This window comes from Neopelma chrysocephalum, unplaced genomic scaffold (genome assembly GCF_003984885.1).
Source record: "Neopelma chrysocephalum unplaced genomic scaffold, ASM398488v2 Primary Assembly neopelma1_76, whole genome shotgun sequence".
Taxonomy (NCBI): Eukaryota; Metazoa; Chordata; class Aves; order Passeriformes; family Pipridae; genus Neopelma; species Neopelma chrysocephalum.
In genome coordinates, this window is record NW_020897737.1 from 3,223,064 (window position 1) to 3,242,428 (window position 19,365).

The window sequence follows — 19,365 nt, forward strand, 5'->3', positions numbered from 1 at the left end:
AACCGAATTCTCTCAGCCTTTCCTCACAGCAGAGGTGCTGCATCCCTCTAACCATTTTGGTGGCCTCCTCTGGACTCGCTCCAACATGTCGATATCCTTCCTGTGCTCAGGACCCCAGAGCTGGAAGCAGTACTCCAGGTGGGGTCTCACCAGAGTAGAGTAGGCTGTGAGTAATGTGTACCTATAAACAGATCTCTCAGGGATAATAACCCCATATATCAGTAGGTGCAAATTTCTTTGGACTGAAGAGAGACATCAGGCTGAATCCAAATCTGGAGCAGGCAAGCAAGGCATAACTGGAGGGATTGATCTGAACATCTTATTCCAGAGCTTAACTGGATATCAGCATTAAATCCTCAAGCAGTTACTTTCTGATAGCAGTCATCTCATTTTACAGGAACAACATCTACAACTTTGCTGTATAACTTACAAGTGTTGGCCCAAGAGTATTCCTTAATGCAAGTGCTCCCAGAAGAGGGAGCTACATAGCAAAACATTAGCCTTATAACTTGATCACAGAACTGCATGATTTCATCTTTCAAATTCTTTTGTCATACTATTATAATATAATATTTGTGTTAATAAGGTATCCTTATGTACTAAAAAACAGCTACAACCTCTAAAGTGTGATCTACGCACTCCTGTAATATTTAATTATGCTATAGTACTCTACCAATATACAGTAAGAATGGCACAAGCCTATAAAATGAATACAATTATACCAGTATAAAAAGTGATTATACTTGCAAATTTAAATTCACATATTATTAGAGTGGGTCAAAGAGCTATTTTCTCTGCTTACAGACTCTTCTAATGTAAACTCAATTTACAGCTGCAAAAAGACAGGGTCTTTGTTTCTAAAATTTATTTCCCTGGCTTCTGTGATTCTGTGAAATACATTTACACTAGAAGAATTTTTTTTCCACAGTATGGTTATTGGAGACATTTAACCATTTAACAATTCACTTTAGACTTGCATTTCAGGCACAGAACAATTTTTAGTAACCTTTATAATTTTAAGCTTCTTTAAGGGGCTAGTTACCAGGTGACTGCTGAATAAAACTTTAAATATTTCAGTACTGTTTTAAGAAATGAAGATGCATGTGATGAGGTTAAGCAGAGGCATTTCAATTAACTTACTTGTGATATTGTAACAGTTCTTGATTTCCTTGACACTTCAAGGGTTTTGTGAGTAATGGAAACATGTTCCTCCTTCTCATCTTCAGGACTCGGTGAGTCAAAGAAATCGGGGCTTGAAAGGGATGACTATGTAGACAAACGCACACCACAAAAGAAGAAAAAAGCACAGATATTATCATTGTTCAAGAATTTTTTTTGCTATCATTTTCAAAGTAGCAATACTTAAAACCAGGACTCTTTGGCCCCTACTCCCTGGTTTTTCCATCTTATTTTCAAGGCTAGACTGCTTTCAAAGCATTCAAGAAATAACATATGCTTAAGAGTTGAATTCAACATTAATGTACATGTTTGCATTGCATTATATCATAAGATGAAAGCACCCTCCTGTCCACGAGTAGAGCTGGGACACTGAGCACTGTGCTGGGAGGATGCCAGCACTGCCCCCTGGGCAGCTCTGCCCCGGCTTTGCTCAGTGCAGGTCTCACCTCGCTGCTCTTGAGAGGACCCAGTTGTTGCCCTTGCATGCTGTTGGTACTGCAGGGCTGCCTTGTGCACGGCCTCTTTGCAAAGGTGCAAAGAGGGAAGGTTCTTTCCACCCCTTGCTCCTTTCCCCATAGATTTGACAGGGGAAGGAAAACTTTTTTACTGGTCTTTATGTTTCTATATTTATGACGACAGTTAATTTTGAAAGCTTTCTTTTTTTTGTGTGTGTCCTATCAGTTTCACAATAATCCTTTTTTGTTCCCTCCACTTTGTTTTTCTTCAGCAACATGAACCCAGGTAACCATCAGTACTTGCTCTCATTCTGATATTCCAGAATGCAAAAAGCATGGAAGCAAAGAAATCCCAAACTCCAAAGAAAAAGACATTGAAAAACTAAGAAGTGATTTCCAAAGTATAGTTTACAAAACCAACTTATACATATTAGAGAGTGAAATTTAAATCATGTTTATATTTAGAATTGTGACCTTAATGAGAAGAAACACATGATAATTCAAGGAGAGCTGTTGAAGACTGAGTGGTCTATTTGTCCTCAAAATTGGGCAAATGTCTGAGAGAACCCAAGGGAAATGCTTCTTTTGGGAAGCACTTTCAAAATCCTCAATACTTAGCACAAATGAGTTGATTCCACAGATTTTTATAAAGGATTTTTCTGGGCTCGGTCATGGCTGGCAAGGAATACTTGGCAGCACCCAAATAAGGGGGTACGGATCTTAGAAGGAAGGGAATGTTTTAAACATCAGTATTCAAAACACTGGCAGCCTTTTGACACTAATTTTCCTGAACTGCATCTCTCTGCCTCATTGTACGTGTGAAGGAATGGCTGTGTAAAAGTAGTAAAAACACCAGGAAACACAGAGAAGAGGAGAGGAAAAATTAGAAAAAATATTTTAAAAAATATTTTTTAAAGAAAAGGAAAATTGACTTACAGATGTGAGAGACTGGGAGGGTGGTCGCCTGCCAGTAGCTTTTGGTCTGGTTGTAGTTGGATGATTAAGCTTCTCAGCAATTGGTATTACAGAATCAAAACCTTCCAAGTCTTAAAAATAAAATAGAATTGATTTGATTTTTTGGCAATTGTCTTCAAAGTGAAAGAATCACATTTTTTTTTCTAATTTCAAAGAAATGAAATCCCATTTTCCCCACTGTGACACAGTGTTCTGCACGTTTAGCCACCACGATGGCACTAAAAAAACCTGGAAGTCAAAGGCAGCTGTAATCCAGTCACCCTTGCCAAGAACAATTACCCTTCCATCTCAAACACAATGAAGCAGAAGGGGAACGTGTAGAGGAGCCTTGGCTTTGTTTTCGGCACAGTGAAAGCTAAATGACATCATGGGTCCTATGGCATGGAATAAACAATTTCAAAATTTCCATCTGGCTACTGAAGGGGTTAGTAATTTTTTTTCCTGAATAACTGGAGATGTAAGAGAGTGCACACATTGTCTCGAGAGCTGTACTGTCAGTGCCGCATCTGCAGCAATTGCTAAGGGGAGTGAAGAATATGAATGATCGAGCTGGAAGAGATCTGCAGGTTCCTGGACACCTGCAGCTGGAGGCACCATAGTTTCCAGCAGCTATAGGTGAGAAGACTATCTCCCTCCAGTACTCCAGAGGTTATGGTAAGTAAAACCTGCAATAGGCTCCTGAAGCTGTACAGAGCCCAGGGAAAGCAGATCTGCTCGAATGCTGTATCAACCATCTTTATGGTCAAAGAAATGCAGTGGGGAAGTGTTTACTGAATCCAGCCACGTGGTAACATGTTTACATGAAAGAATGATGTGAGGGCTCAAGGAATACCATAGCTCACGATTACATGCCTGAATCAAATGGCTTAATACCATTCATCTATTTTTATGGGTTGTATCAGTTTCACTCACCTTCATTTCAAAATGCCCTACTGCGTATGTTAAGCAGGAAGGAGTCAGAAAACATACAAGAGTGCTTTAGACAAGATAAGTCAAAATGCTTCAAAATTACTCTCACATATGAACCAAATACAGGAATGATATTCATTATTCAGAGACTATTTTTCATTGCACACATGTAGGAAGAAATAGCTTTCAAATTACTAGTTCTGTATACTGGGTACTTAGTTTTCAGAACTACTACAGAATAATGAATCTCTGAAGATCCAGTCTTGTTGCCATATTACAACCATTGTACAAAATTATACAATGGAAAAACAAATTAATTAGTGGGCCTGTGCAACTATATGCACTGAATGACATTTAAATTGATTCCAAGTACTCATCATTTAGCAACTAGAAAGTAAATGGTATCAGACATTTCTTATTCAGCAATATTCTTCCATCTCCAAGACATTAAAAAGAAGAAGGAAAAAAGAGAGCTCTTTCAATAGCCCTAAAATAGTCCAAGGTTATTCACCTCCAAATGCTACTCTATTTTTGGAGCGACTCTTCCTATATATAACCAGTGACCCCAGTGCCCTTTACCATGTATTTTTCTCATTGCTTTTTTATTGACTGTTGCAACCTATGTGCAAAGGTAGGTCACCCAGTCTGTCAGTGGGAATTTGGCAATCTGAAGCCTCAGCTGTACCCAACATACCACGTGGGGCTACAGAGCTTTGAAACTAAAAATGAGCTAATATTAGCAGATTGCACAAAACCTATCTGGAGTCCTACAGAAAATCAGGGCTTCAGGAGAGGAGAAATGGAAGTAAAAATTACTTTTCTGGGGAAAAAAAACCCAAAACAAGTGTAAGAGCTGGTTTCCAGCAATATCCAGTTTGAAGCTGATCCATACCTAAATGACTTAAGATCACACAGCAAATCAGTGCTGTATATTATTATATTGTCTTAATTTTCACCACTGTATTACTTTGTTAAATTGCACATCAAAAATATATAACCATAAAAAACATACATTGATCTCTAAACACGTGATGCTCACATACATGAGCAGAAGTGGAGGCTGAAGCAATTCTTGCATTTGTCCCAGCCACTCTCTCCCACCTAACTGCTTTTACTATTTTTTTTCCTGAGCTAGCTTTCATCCAGCTCATTTTCCAACAGCATGTGCCCAGCCACGCAAATACTCATGTGAAGGAAAGCCTAGTATCAGTACCACAGGACTGATTCAAGCTGCTAAAACTGAGGGGAAGATCAGACTACTGCTTTGGGGGGCAGCACGCTGGCTGAAGTTATCTTGTAGCCTAGGAAGGCTCCAGTGCAGGACTTCCCTCTCTTATTGTTTCCACTTCTGTGGTCTCCATAGAAGGAGTATGAAAGGAAGTTGCAGTGAGGTGGGGATTGGTCTCTTATCTCAGGTAACAAGCGACAGCAGAACAGGAAACAGCTTCAAGTTGTGCCAGGGAGGTTTAGATTGGATATTAGGAGAAATTTCTTCACTGAAAGGGTGGTCAAACATGGGAACAGTGTGCCCAGGGCAGTGATAGAATCATCATCACCCAAAGTGTTCAAAAAACATGTAGATGTGGTGCTTAGAGACATGGTTTAGTGGTGGACTTGGCACTGCTGGGTTAGTAGTGGGACTAAATGATCTCAGAGACTTTTTCCAACTTTAATGATTCTATTCAATAAATGCCACTGTCCCTATCTACACTAATATGGAAAACAATGAAAAAATAATGAAGAAAATGAATTCAATGTGTTTCTTTGGCTTAAATAAACTAATAATTACCTAGAGTTCTATATTTGATCAGAATAATAAAGTACTCATGTTTAAATTGTAAAATGTATTGATAAAGAGTGTATGAATTTGTGTCCTTGAGATCCATGAGCACTTGCAGATGTCATTTGCTCCATGCATTTTATAAATGCCATGAAGGATGAACATTTATGCGCAAAGCTTCTATTATCAAGAAACACCGGGAATTTTTTCCACTTCTGAATGCATTTCTGATAGCTAGAAAAATAAACTAAAGCACCTTATATCCACACTGAATTTTAAAAAGAGAGCAGAACAGAGGCTATAAAGGCTCCACAGGTAGAATCTGCTGCCAAACTAGTTAAATCACAGCCATTCAGCTGATAATACAAATGGAACTCTATTTAAGTGTAATGGACAACACTTGGTATAATGGTAACATAGTAAATCCATTCCCAGTACTTCCATATGCCCTTTATCTCTCCATTTGTTCTCCTTATTTATATGTGGTTCTTCCTCCCAGATCCACTCTGCATCTAAGGCTATCACCACCTTCCACAAACATTGCCTATGGATATATTCATGCAAGAAAATTCCCATCTAGTAACTGGGTAACTAGTACGAGAACAGAGCCACCCACAAAACCTCTGCCTTGCTGTCATGTATACTGTGGATTCAGTAATGAATTCACTCGTACTGGTTATTTGATTACTTTTTGCTGATGGAAAGCAAGGTTATACCAGTCTGACTATATTAAACTCACTGAGGTCATTAAAGCAGAGATGTGATTTTGGTTTGTATTTCTGCAGCTATCAGAAATTGGGAGTTTAAATTTACATACTAAGCTAAACATATAGCCTTCCTGAGGTGGCCCAAATGGAATGACATTAAAAATAAAGTCCAGTCTACTGTATTCACAGCCACATTAATTGCCATCAACATCCAACAGACCCGAACTCTGCACTGGTCCAGATTTCTCTATGTCTAGTAAAAACAAACAGTAAGGAAGGTTCTATTAAACACATAGAACAGAGAGGGCACCCATCAATTAACAGTGCCACTCCCTAATTAAAAATAGTTGATACTACTTCTACAAATAAACAGATGCATTCATCATTATTACTGTCTCACTGATCAAGCCGGTAATCCATGAAGTAATTAATGAGATGGGAAGAAAAGCATGAGACTAATTCTAATATACTGGTATAGTACACACAATCAAATGTCTGGCTTACTGAGCAAACATATTTTATGAATATGAAAAATGTTAGCTCTGCAAGAATTATTCCCTGGTATCCTTCCAAGCCAGTTATGAATAGGATATTTCTCCCCATTGCTATGTTCATTTGGAAACATGGTTATTTAAAGCATGATGATTTTTTTGAAAAATTGCCCAGATCCAGGAAAACAGTTATTTAAGGAAAAAGTTCTCAACTCATTATACCTTTCTGGAAAATAACCTTCAATCCCTTCCCCTTAAAAAAATCCCAGAAATAAAAAGTTAAATGGTTATGCTTCCTTCCTTACCCCTTTTACCCCCTGCATTTACTATTCTATCATAAAACGTGGCTAGGCCTTAACTTTATTTTCCATTTATACATAACAAAGACCAAAAGGTTTTTGAATTAGTAGGGAGATTTCACCTTGAGAAAACTGAAATGGAAAGTGATGGATAAGAGAATCAACATGTTCGGAATGCTAATGGTGAGGTTTCACAGAACAGAATTACAGCAGGTCTGAAAGAAAGGGGGCAAAGGTGCTATTCAATTCATTTGAAGAAGATAATGTCACGAAAGCCACAGAGGTAGATTTCATTTCATAATCATCTTCAATACCTTTAAAAGGTAGACAATAGGCTGTGAAATGGTGTGTATTAAATGCAATAATATTGAAAGCTATCAAATGACAGAGACTGCAGACAAAATCTTCTGCATTAGTGCCCATTCAATATATAGCACTAATTAAAAAAGAACTCAATAATCTGAATATTAGTGGGGATTTTCAGAAGACTACAATTGTTTTAACTACTTCAAGCATCCAGATTCTGCTACTCCCTCCATGCTGAACAGCTTCGCACCCTTCGAGGAATACAGCCATGCTCCCAGCGAGCGTCTGGGCAGCAGAACCTCACCCATAATGAATCATAGACTATTTTTTACAATTTGGGCAATGAACTTTTGGCAGGAGAGCTCTGTGGCTGCAGGGTTACTTTCTTCAGGAGTGCAACAGTGATGTGCCAGGGAGGCCTGCCTGCCTGGTTCTTTGCTTTGGAGGGAAACAGCTTAGTTCACCTGGCTTCCCAGGACGGTCAGTGGACAGCTGCCTTTCCTAAAGCATCCAATTATCTTTTTCTATTTTAGTCCTAACTTTTATCACTTTAATAGCAGCATGTAGAAAGCTGCCATAATGAGCTTTGCTAACCACTTGCCGGTGCCCTCATAAGGATTTTATTTTTAACGATTCAGAACATGCCAAGAAAGAACAGAAAGGTCAAGAAAACTGAGGAGCTAGAAGAAATGGATATGCTGTTTTCAGGCACCTCAACTTGACACAGATGGAAAACGATTTAGATTTCTAGTTTACTGCTTTTTTCTGGACCCTTCGGGGCAAGAGACCCAATTAATTTATATGATGGAGCATTACATATCCCTGATTACAATATTTACAGTCCAGAACTATGTTTATGGGTGATTTTGATTCACTGAAATAAATATTACAACTTAACCCACTTGGGTAGTTCTGTTCCTTTGCTTTGCCCTATTAAAATGAGCATGAACTGCAGCATAGAAAGAAATAACTGGTTTAGACAGATTTTGGTCTTCATTCTGAGTCACATTTTGTTCTCCAACTCTTATATTTGCCAGTATTTTCTGTTTTTCCAACTTTTACTCTGTGTCTTCAGGCAAAATAATTACAATGTCTCACAGTATAGCAGCCTGTGATTTAAAGACAAATCTGCTCCATTCTACAACCTTTTAATGGAAATATTCTCCATCTTTTTCCCTAGTGTGGGCCAAATCTTATTAGATCACTTTTTCTTCCAGTCAGAGGCACAGTGATCATCTCTCCTGACAGATATGAGCACACTACAGCCATAGAACAACTGCAAATACAGCTCAAGGAAACATGATATACTGAAGATTTTTTTTATTCGTTTGTTTATTAGATATTTTTCAAGAGGGTATTTTTAACTATCCTTTCAGGCAAGCTAGCACCAGCCTTGCAAGGAGAGAAAGAAAAAGAGAACAGCTAACGATGTGGCTTCAGCCAGTACTCCATGATCCACCGGCAACTGCTCTGCAGATTAAAGTCTGAAGAAATGCTGAAAAATGGACTTGCACTAACCAGCTTTCAGGGGAAATCTTAAAAAAATTCATACCATCATTAGATGTTTCAGCAAGAATCAATGAAGGCATATGTGCTTTACATTAGCACTGATGAAGATTATTAACTGCTTTCACAAACACTATGCAAAATGTGTAAAGAGCCAGGAAAAAATATTGGAAAGATGTGTTCACTTGGCTCTGTGCAGCCCAGCCCTTCTGCAAAGCACAGAAACTGCTTCTTGTGGGGATTAACTGAGCATTTCCACAGTAGATATATTATTTTTAATTCTTTGTGGCTTATTCTTTAAATCACTTAGCTTAAATCCATATGATTTTAATTATTAGATGATGCCAAAGCAAGCCAGTTTTGGACAGACAAGACTTGTTTCAGGATTCCAGAATTCCGAAGTGTGCGCGCATATGTGTGTATATATATGTATATATATATGTGTATATATATATATATAGTTAAAAGACTATAGAGTTAAAAGACTGATAGTGACTTGCAGAAATAACTCATACCAATTTTAGTTTTTGATCCAGTAAGCTATTATATGTACTATTATATTGTGCTAGATGTTTCTGTCATTGCACTGGCCCTCATATACAGGAATTCTTTATGAAATTAAACACGTAACCTAAAAGAAGGCCAAGTTAGGCCATAAGGCATGAATTTAAGCTGTTGAAATCAATGTAATTCTACATGACAACTGCTCTTCTGTTGGTAGAACAGGGCTTACTGTCAGTGTAGCTTATGTTGCTGTAGGAGCATTTTAAACTCGGCTCAAAACCCCACTGCCAATCCAGAACAGTTGTTGGTACAGATGTGCCAACAGATGTAACCACTGTGATTTAACCATGGCAACACCGGAGACCAAGTCCTCGGAGACACGACCATGCACTTTCCACTGAGCACCAGTGAGCACTCTTCAAATTTCTATGTTATGGCTTGTTGTGACTTTTTTTTTTTCCTCCTTCACACTATAAAATCATCCTAGCATGTTTCTAAATATTTTTGCACAATGAAATATATGCATTAAACTTTGCGATGACAAAACCTGTCTTCAAGAACAGATTAATGAAACCAGAGCGCTGACAAACAGCACGTGTAAATTACACGTCACTTTTGTCAGTAAAATTTCTTATGGTACAATAAATGGTAATGATTTCTCATTTCAATATGGTGCAAGATTTTCTGTCACAGTACACTCAATTTCAACTCTTAACTTAAAATAAAAATCTGTAATACCCATGTAAAATTTGGTGTTCTACAAAATACTTCTTTTTGTATTTGCTTGTTATGTGTTGTGAACTAAAGCAAAGACAGGATAGAAAAGAAATGGAAAAAAAAAGCCTTACCCTCATGAAATGAAGAAGAGTTAGCCATGGCAAAAAGATGTAAATAGGAAAAGTTGGATGCAAGATGTGTGGAAAGGAAAGTAAAGGCATCACTGAAAACAGGGAAAAAGAAAACAAAAGAAGCAGTGAGGAGGAATGGGGAATGCTTCCTCTTAAATAATATACTCTGAAAGCTAGTTTTCCAATGGTTTTTGAAAGGATTGTGGAAAGAAGCAAAGGCATGAACAACAGCAGTAACAGCTGCCATTATATCTACAATGAGCAGTGATGTTGCTGAACAGAACTTGCTTTTGTCAGTAGAGACTGCAAAATTGTAATCAGTACTGTATTATCATGAAGAAATTTACATGTGAAGTCACAACTCTGCAGAACATATCAGGGAAACCAAGTCATGTGCTAATATCTACATAGAAATAACTTTCTATATATGCAACTCACAGAACTTATGCACAGTATTACACATCATCTCAGCCTTGCTCAAGCACTTGTGATTTGTCTGATTGGTAAAGTGGGGTAAGAATGTTTTTAAATGTGTTTTTAAAGGTGTGGGGGTTCTGGTTAGACAACACTGATCCACCGGTGGAATATTACTCAGAATATAAGTAGAAAAACGATGTTTCTGAAACAGGCAATTGTTTAACACACTGATCTAGAACAGGGGACCTAGATAACATGCAAGTTTTGAACCTCGATTCTGCAGTTCATCTCTGCATATTGCTTCTCAACTGTTGATAGCATTACTGATTTTTTTAGTGCTGTTTATTTGTTTGCTTTTTGAGAGATGTTATATGGAAGGACCCCGGATCTCCTCCTCCCTTGTCATAGAGGTTTTGGTCTCATCACGGTAAAGAAAAGGAACCAACTTATAAATTTTTAAAAAGGTTTCACATACAAAAAATGCTCTCCATCCAGCATTAGTATGGTTTTCTTCTTTAATAACCAAAACTGTTTCTCCAATGCAGAGTCCAGCTCTCTGCTCTGACTGAATCAAGAGCTTTAGACTGCCTGTAGGACTGAGAAAGTGACAGCCACTATCCAGCTTCACATCTGTAGTGCAAAAAATCCAGAAGATGCTGTGGTATTCATTTTCAATCCACAATTCTCCATCAGTACCTGGCATAAGCATGAAAGAGGGTGAGGCAACTTGCAAGTGATTCTTGCTTTTTCCTCTCTTCTCCTTGAAAGCTCTAAGTGCCTGGGAATGGCGTTGGGATAATGGAAGAATAAAGAGGAGCCCAGTAACCAGAATGGTCACATACCCAAGCTGCTACAAAGGCCATTTAACTTGCCTTTGCTTCAAAGGCTACTGAAAAGTCCCACATGTCTGTCACATAGGTCCACTCCAATTTGCTGTGTAAATCTGGATTACCAAAAAGACACCAAATGGTAGATTTAATCAAATCCATTTTGACTGGAATGGTGGGCCTCAGAGAAGCTCAGGCTGTCCTTCCCACAGAGCACATGACATGGGGGCAACACCAGTAGCACATATCCCAGTCAAATATTATCTGGACTCACACAGCCTCACCCACCTTTGTTTTGGAATACACTGGACAACTCCACTCACACATCCATCAGTTTTTCTAATAACTCATTTAGCCACAAGATTTCTCCAACCCATTGTTCTCTTTGTAAATAATAATAATAAAAAAAAATCTAACACGCTTATCATAAATCTCTACATTACACCGCCCCATAAACTGTCCTGTACTCCAAACCTCTCCTCACAGTAAAAGACATTAATCTACTGTGAATTGTTTTTGCTTATTAAGTTTTTATTTATTGCTCTGCCCTCTCTTAAAAAGGCTATTTATTTATTTAATAATATTTTACATGAGCTGTTAAAAGCCCCCTGAAAATTTATAACTGTTCTGATCTCCGGATCCCCTTTCAATCCAAAATCATAATTTATTTCTTTTTCTTCTTTTAACAAGTCTAACAGGCTAGAATGACATGATTTGCCCTTGTAAATGCCATTCTGGTTTGACCCTATCCAGTTATACATATCTAAGTATTCACACTATTTTATCCTTGGGCTTAATAGATTCTCCTTGTAAGTGGTAACAGGAGGTCATCAGCTAAACTCTTTGCAACATGTGTGTGTGGTTTGGTTTATGGACTCTTCTTGGCTCCTTAACACCTTGGCTCCACATCAAAAACCCACAAAAAAACAACAACTCCAATTCCTCCCTCCACCTTCCCCCCACAAATTCTGAAATGAACAGAAATTACTATTAATCAAATTTCCTACCTAACCTTTATGGGATGTTAAGAACAAAACCAAACCAAAGCAAACCCAACCCAATAAAACTGAAAAAAAAATACAAAACACTCTATGCTTTTATCCTTATAGTGATTCCAAGGAAATTAGAGCAAGGTCTAAAAAAGTTTAATCCCATCACGCCACTAAATGCTATTTGCAGTCATAACTTTCAAGTAAGCAGAGGCTTACATGCTTTGAAGCAAATTTGTAAATGTGGGTATGAAACACTACATGGTAGAATTTGCCTGCATTTCCATACCATTCTTTATAGTAATCTCTACAATAAAAACATTCCTGCAATTTATCACAAGCTTCCAGCTTTCTATGTTTATGGCAAATGAAAACCTGGGTAAACATACTACCTTCTTCTCCAGAAGAAGGTTACTATAGTAAATGATAGCAACAGCAGAAGGTTTAAAAAAGGCAGACATATGTATGCTGGAAAGCTCATAGACCTATGTGAAATTAATTTAGCATTTTATTGTTACATTACAATTAAAATTCCTCTATAACTTAAAGCTCTGCTTTCAAATCTGAAGGAAAGGCAGGTTTGGCTGTTGAAAATATACTATTTTACAGAAATGTTTTACTAATAAAGGAGTCTGGGTAGAAACCACCATGCCAAGATAACACTCAATGCCACCAGCGAAAGGTAGTAGCACTTACACATGGAGGGTTCCCTGGTTGTGCCTTTTACAGAAAAGGTCTCTGGGGGCACAGCTGCGGCTGCGGAGCAGAGCGACAGCAGCAGCTGTCCCGGCGGATTTCTAAGGAGAGGTGGAAGATGGCTGTCACAGCTTTAGCCTGCAGCCCTGGGACAGGACTCAGAGCACCTTCCTTTCCAAGGGCCACTTACTGCAGCACCCACCCCAGCAAACATCACTCCTGCTCCGCCAAATGAAGAAGGAAGGAGGGTGAGAGAAGACAGAGAAATAACCTGTTGTTACTCCTCTCCAGGTGATTTCCTGATTAAATGGTTCGTGTGTCAGGAACACAAATTGTTATTTTCAAGGCAAATTTAGACTGCTTTTAATCGGTGTATGCAGTAAAATGTAGTCCAATTGACCTGAACTGGGTTTCTATTCCTCTGTATTGAAAAGTTTAAAGATTACTAACTCACCAAACCCATGATCTTTTGCAGCATTAAAGATACGGCAGCATTAATATTACATCAGTTAAACAACTATGCCTTATGACTGTTGGCCTTCTCACTTGTTTCAGACTTCAAAAAAAATAACAAGCCTTCCTATTCAAAGTAGCTCACTATTCCATATTTTTTAACAGAAAACCCCAACAAAACTATTTTAAGTAAAGCACAAATGATCCTTTAATCCTGCAGTTAAAATTTGATCTAAATGCACTCACATTCATTGCCAAATCCTCAATCTGCCTTTTGGATCATAACAAAGCCATTAAAAAGCAGAAACTTACACCATAAATTTCTTAGGCAAAGTGTAAAAAGCACTATAACTTACCGATGTCATTGCTTCTTTCAGAGGAGTCTTTCTCTAGAGTGCCGGATACTGTACTGCCCACTAATTCCACTTTTGGACTATCACTCCTGCATTTGGATCAAGAAGAGGAGATGTTTTATTGGGAGTTTTGTGTGGGTTATAGTAAATTGGTAGCTAACTTGCAATTAATAATGGGAGAGCAAAATATTCTTCCTTTGTAGCACCAGAGTAATAGCAATATGTCACAGAGAGCAATCTCGAGTAAGTAGACATGCTGTGTGGATTAACCTTATCTCATTTCTCCTTAACACCTGTCAAAAAAGCCTATTTTAGACACCGTAGTGTCCTGAATAATTCTTCAGATGTTCACAGCATCTTAACGTGAAGGAAACCTAGGGGCAAGGGGACATTCTTCAACATCTTATTTGTAATTTTTTCTAATTAATTGGCTTGCATAAACTACAGCAATGGACTATCTGGAATGCTGCAGAAAGGGAGGGAACCTCAAGCTAGCAGTGTACGTTTTAGCAGTTCCCAGTATTTACTCATAAATGCAGCTCCTCCACCATGTTTTTGCACATTTCTTAGGAGATTGGACTATGAATATTGTTTCCACAGGTCCAAAGAACCAAGATCAGCTAATTTGTCTGAAATGGCTTTGGAATAGGCAAGCAATAGGAGTTGTGATACTTTATACAGAGGAACTATTTTAAAATCAAACAGGAGATCAAACATAAGCAACATAATTTTTCTTTCTTTGTAGAACTTTCAATCCCACAGCTACTTATGTTTACTACAATAATCTACCTATTGAAACAGTTAATTAAAAAAAGGCCAGTGGTATGTGAGTAACTCAGCATTTCACAGGTCACACAAACAAATATCTGTGATATTTACTGTGATAACAAACGTTCAATTAATGTAATAAATTGTATTTGCCATCATTATCAGATGACCTAATAAATATAATAGTTTTTCCACAATGACTGTTCCCCGTATAAAAGTGATGATATACGTAAGGTACTTGGTTTTGGGATAAAAATACAGATCTGTCCCTGAAACAACCTAGGCAGATGTGCACAGCAATAATGAGCCATTGAAAGTAAAATACACTTGAGCTCCAAAATCTTGTTGATTTTTTTCATTGGTCTGTACTTTTGATGCCATAAGCTGATGACAGATGGCCTGAACCTCAACTCATGGCAGCAGCTTATGAGCAAAACATAAAGTGGCTGGAAACCGTATTTCAGACTTCAGGATAAAGAGCCTCAAAATTTTTATTAAAACCCAGAGAAAGTCACAGATTAAGTGAATATATATATCCCATTAAACACTGTGATAGGGTGACAGGTATTCTATGAACAAAAATCCAGACAACCAGATTACAACCTGAAAAGCAAACTAACAATATGGCAGGCAGGCTGCACCAGGAAGGAAACAGAAAACATTTAACACTCACATAGAAAAATGTATTAATTGGCCATAAATAAGAGTATTCTCCAAGTTGTCTACCTAAACAATTAGTTTTCTTATCTTTTAGTCTTTAACTTTTTTTTTTTAAAAATTGCTTACATATTTGTAAACCTATAAGAGGCAACTGAGTTTCTTGGCTAATGGGGCAATGAGCATCTGTCTGCATACTATGTTTTGCACACATATATTTCCCAGCAATCTGAGAGCACCATGTGAGTTGGAAGCAGCATAGGAAATGTGTAAGTATGGTTTTGGAGGAGATTCTTAGAATGGTGTGAATTAGGGCTGAAAGTCACAACATTTATCATTTGACTACAAAAGATACCAAGAGATATGACAACAGCCCCACAACAAAACCCCAACCCTTGTCAGAAGAATCAACAGTCTTATTATGCCAATCCACATTCATAATGTTGTGAGAGGAATAGAGGAGCCCTTCTTGGTCACAGCGTACCCTTCTCTCTGCTCGTGCCCATGCAGATAGGCTGTCAGCTTGATCAGACAGATGATCACCTTGAAAGAAACCCCACACTAATAGAAATCCCACTGCAAACTGATTAATTGCCATCTGGAGCAACTTCCTGACCCATATGTCTGAACGGCTGCACAAATGCTGGTGCTAACATACGGGAGGCTGCGGGAATGGGGTGCCAGGAGAAGGAACCTGCCCCTGTTAGCAGCAGCATGGACAAAAACTGATTGTAAATTAACAAAAACTGATTGTAAAGATGCATTTTGTGTAGATGTTTATGGCTTGCCTACTCCAGAGAACTGACTTATCTGTAAATTGTATAATCACGGTACGTCCAAGCTGTGAAGCCTTTGGAGCAAATTGACAGCTATTCACTGTCCCACATGGTTTTTATATCTCCTATTACCCTGGAAGCCCTACTTTGCCTCCAGCGAAGGAGGACTGTATTTAAATGGAAAACTAATCATCACTACAAAAAGTCAGTGAGATGCATAAAATGCAAGCCACTTACTCAGAACAGAAGAAAACCCTCTTTGGCTCAGCAGCTGCCATGGAAATCACACAGGACTCACTTTATAACTACATCCATTTTTCCCCTAAGGATCATGTATGTTTTTGGCTGGGATAGAGTTAATTTTCTTTATAGCAGCTCGTGTGGTGCTATATTTTGGATTTGTGCTGAAAATAGCATAGATAACACAGGAGTGTTCTCATTATTACTGAGCTGTGCTTTCACAGAGACAAGGCCTTTTCTGCTTCTCATATGGCCCCACCAGTGAGGAGGGTGGGGTGGACAAGGAGTTGGGAGGGGAAACAGCTGGGACAGCTGACCCCAGCTGACCCAAGGGATGTCCCACACCATATGGCATCATGCTCAGCATATAGAGCTGGAGGAAGAAGAAGGAAGGGGGAGATGTCTGGAGTTACAGCATTTGTCTTCTCAAGTCACCACTGCACGTGATGAAGCCCGGCTTTCTTGGGGATGGCAGAACACCTGCCTGCCCATGGGAAGTAGAGAACAAATTCCCTACTACGCTTTGCTTGCACATGCATCATTTACTTTACCTGTTGACCTGTCTTTATCTCAATCCACAAGTTTTCTTACTTTTGCCCTTCTGATTCTCACCCTCATCCCACTGTGGGGGAGTGAGTGGCTGCATGGGGCTGAGCTGCCCATCAGGTTCAATTTTTATTCTAATTGCTTTAAGTTTTTCAGATTTCAAGAAATGGATACCAGTAGGTCTTAAAATAATTACTATCTTATTAAACTGAACTGATTTAAAACCGAAACACCTTTATTGTAAAGTGACTGCTTCCATTTGAAGTTTCCCATTTCTTAATTATCCAAGCAATTCAAAGTCTATTCAATGGACTATTTAATTATGTGAACTTTCTGCCCTCTTCCTATAATACACACCTACAAGTTAGAGCTCACCAGGCAAAACAGTTATATGAGATACATCCATTAATTTGAATTAGCTGATAAAGAAATTAATAGGGAAACTGCTAGCACTGTGATCAACATGCATCATCATCACCTTAAAAATCACCTTTCCTTCTAAGTTTTAATCTAACTACTGTTACAAGTAAAATTCTTTCATATATAATGGTATTAGATAAAATAATGAACCATTTTTTTCTGTGCTAGACACAGCAGAGTTTGAACAATTAAGAGCATAATAGGGTTACTGTTTAGGTCTGCCTTTTCCCTTTAATAACATGAAAATTGAAAGATCTTTAAAAAACATGGTTTCTTTATACAATTTTGTACTTAAGAAAAAAAAGGAAAACACAAGAACAACAAAACACCCTCCAAAACTCTAAATGCTAAAAATTTATAATATGTTCAAAATATTTCAGGCAAAAGATAGAACAAAAGAACAGCTACCCCACTGCATGACTCGCCAGTGAACTGAACACTAAGGCATGTACTGGTCTTGCCAAGATCACTTAGCTAAAGATCATAGCAAACACTTGCATTTCCAAGTATGCCCAAGTGACCAGCAGGTATGCACTGTGTTTTAGAACAACTGGGCATGTTTGAAGCCAAGTCCAAAAGAAGCCATGGCAGTAGCACTTGGATAGAAGGGTGAGTTCTCAGAAATGTACAGCCAAAGCACTTCAGTAAGATGAAACTGGGAGCACAAGGCAGGTGCCTTTTTCTCTTTTCATGTGCCTCAGATTTCACACTGAGAGCGATTGTTTAATGAACCATATGTGGAGGAATAACGGGAATCTATGTCAAGCATTTCATTCTACTCTAACCGATACTTGATTCTGGTATTTAATTCACCATTACCATACTTGAACTCCAGTAGTTCAATGGCAGCTAATTTTCCTAACAATACAATAGTAAAATTATTTCTATCCCTATATTGTAGTATTTCTGCAAGATGTACAGCTTGCCCATTTTATGCAACTGCTTTTATTGTGGTTTTCACCTAACTCTATTCGCTATGCATAAAAGAAGTCTACAGTGCACAACCCACGTGCTGATGACTAAAATGTAGCCACCTAGACTTGATTAGGACTATGGATGAGGCCTTTAATTTCTGCAGCCTCTGCTCTAGCAGGCAATAAATGGAGTTGTGTTGGCAAGTCCTATTTCTCAGTGCTCCTCAAAGGCTGTAACCACCTCAGATAAAGAACATCATGTAACTGTAGAGGAACAACCATTGTTAGAGCATAAATATTTGACAGCACTATTCTGCAGTGACACCAGCTAAAAGAGCATTCTATGAAGACAAATGTATTTTGCTGAAAATTGATATCAAATGATCAAAGAAAACAGACTGAAACCAAGCTGGCAGTATTTGAAATGTGCATTGTCTAACGCTCTTCCTCAGTACAATCCAAGCTTTTGCCCTGACTTAGTGCCCAGGCTAAGCTGCAATAATTTGAGGTAAACTAAGAAAGTCAGACACGTCAGTGCTGATGCAGATATTTCCCACGTTATTCTGCAGGGTCTTGTAACAGTGTGTTCATCAGTAGAAATAAACTAGTAAAGAACAGTCTAATACTGCTATTCTTGATTCAGCCAGGTGACTATAAGGATTTTCTTTTTTCTTGTTGTTCTTTAAATACAGTTTACTGTGAAATAAAGTGTGACAAACTGTAAAACCTAAATTCTTTATATGTGTGTTTTTTTCCATTAAACCCAAAAGCATTGGACAGAGGAAAAGCAATACCTTGTGTGAGTCACAGGCACAACTGGTCTTTCTGGTCGTCTCGGGGGCAAGGTACCAGGTCTATTCACAGAGTTGGCTTTGGGTGGCCGAGGTTTCTTCGGAGGTATAGCAGGAACTGAAGGCTTCTGCAAGTCTATCTGTTTTTGCTCTCTCTCTGATCTTTCTTTAAATCAATAATTTCCAGAAAAAAGAACACGGATATTATTAAGTGGAATTCATTTGCACTCACAAGCCTACAATTAAACAAGAAATCTTCCACTGTAGATACACTGTATACAAAGAAAAAACTTATTTCCTTTCCACTCCTGTTCTAAATCATTCTTTATTTGAAATAACCTGTTTACCACAAATCAGTTGTTTGCCCTGCCTGACTGTTCTGCCTGTAACTCCTCATGGCCAAAATGTGTGTGTGCAGTGTCTGAATGGGAATAATTTTTTTATTTTAGTAACTTACTAGTTTCTGACTGTAAAATATCAGAATGGCAAGAACTTATGCACCACATGGAACAATTTCCCATGAGTACAACTTATATTAAATTCTAATATGAAACAATAT

General features: G+C 38.2%; 1 protein-coding gene across 7 annotated transcripts in view; it reads right to left on the bottom strand.

Annotated features, from left to right (window-relative positions):
• SH3KBP1 (SH3 domain containing kinase binding protein 1) overlaps positions 1-19,365 on the bottom strand; it is a 215,870-nt gene that overhangs the window by 6,991 nt on the left and 189,514 nt on the right. For all 7 annotated transcript variants that reach the window (XR_003535148.1, XM_027689211.1, XM_027689208.1 and 4 more), the window contains 4 exons: positions 18,810-18,972; positions 13,698-13,783; positions 2,571-2,680; positions 1,141-1,266 (listed from right to left, as the gene is read on the bottom strand). Coding sequence is in view for 6 of the 7 variants with exons in the window: in XM_027689211.1 (XP_027545012.1) it covers positions 1,141-1,266; positions 2,571-2,680; positions 13,698-13,783; positions 18,810-18,972 (485 nt within the window). In the remaining variant the exon portion in view is untranslated. The remainder of the gene's footprint in view (positions 1-1,140; positions 1,267-2,570; positions 2,681-13,697; positions 13,784-18,809; positions 18,973-19,365) is intronic.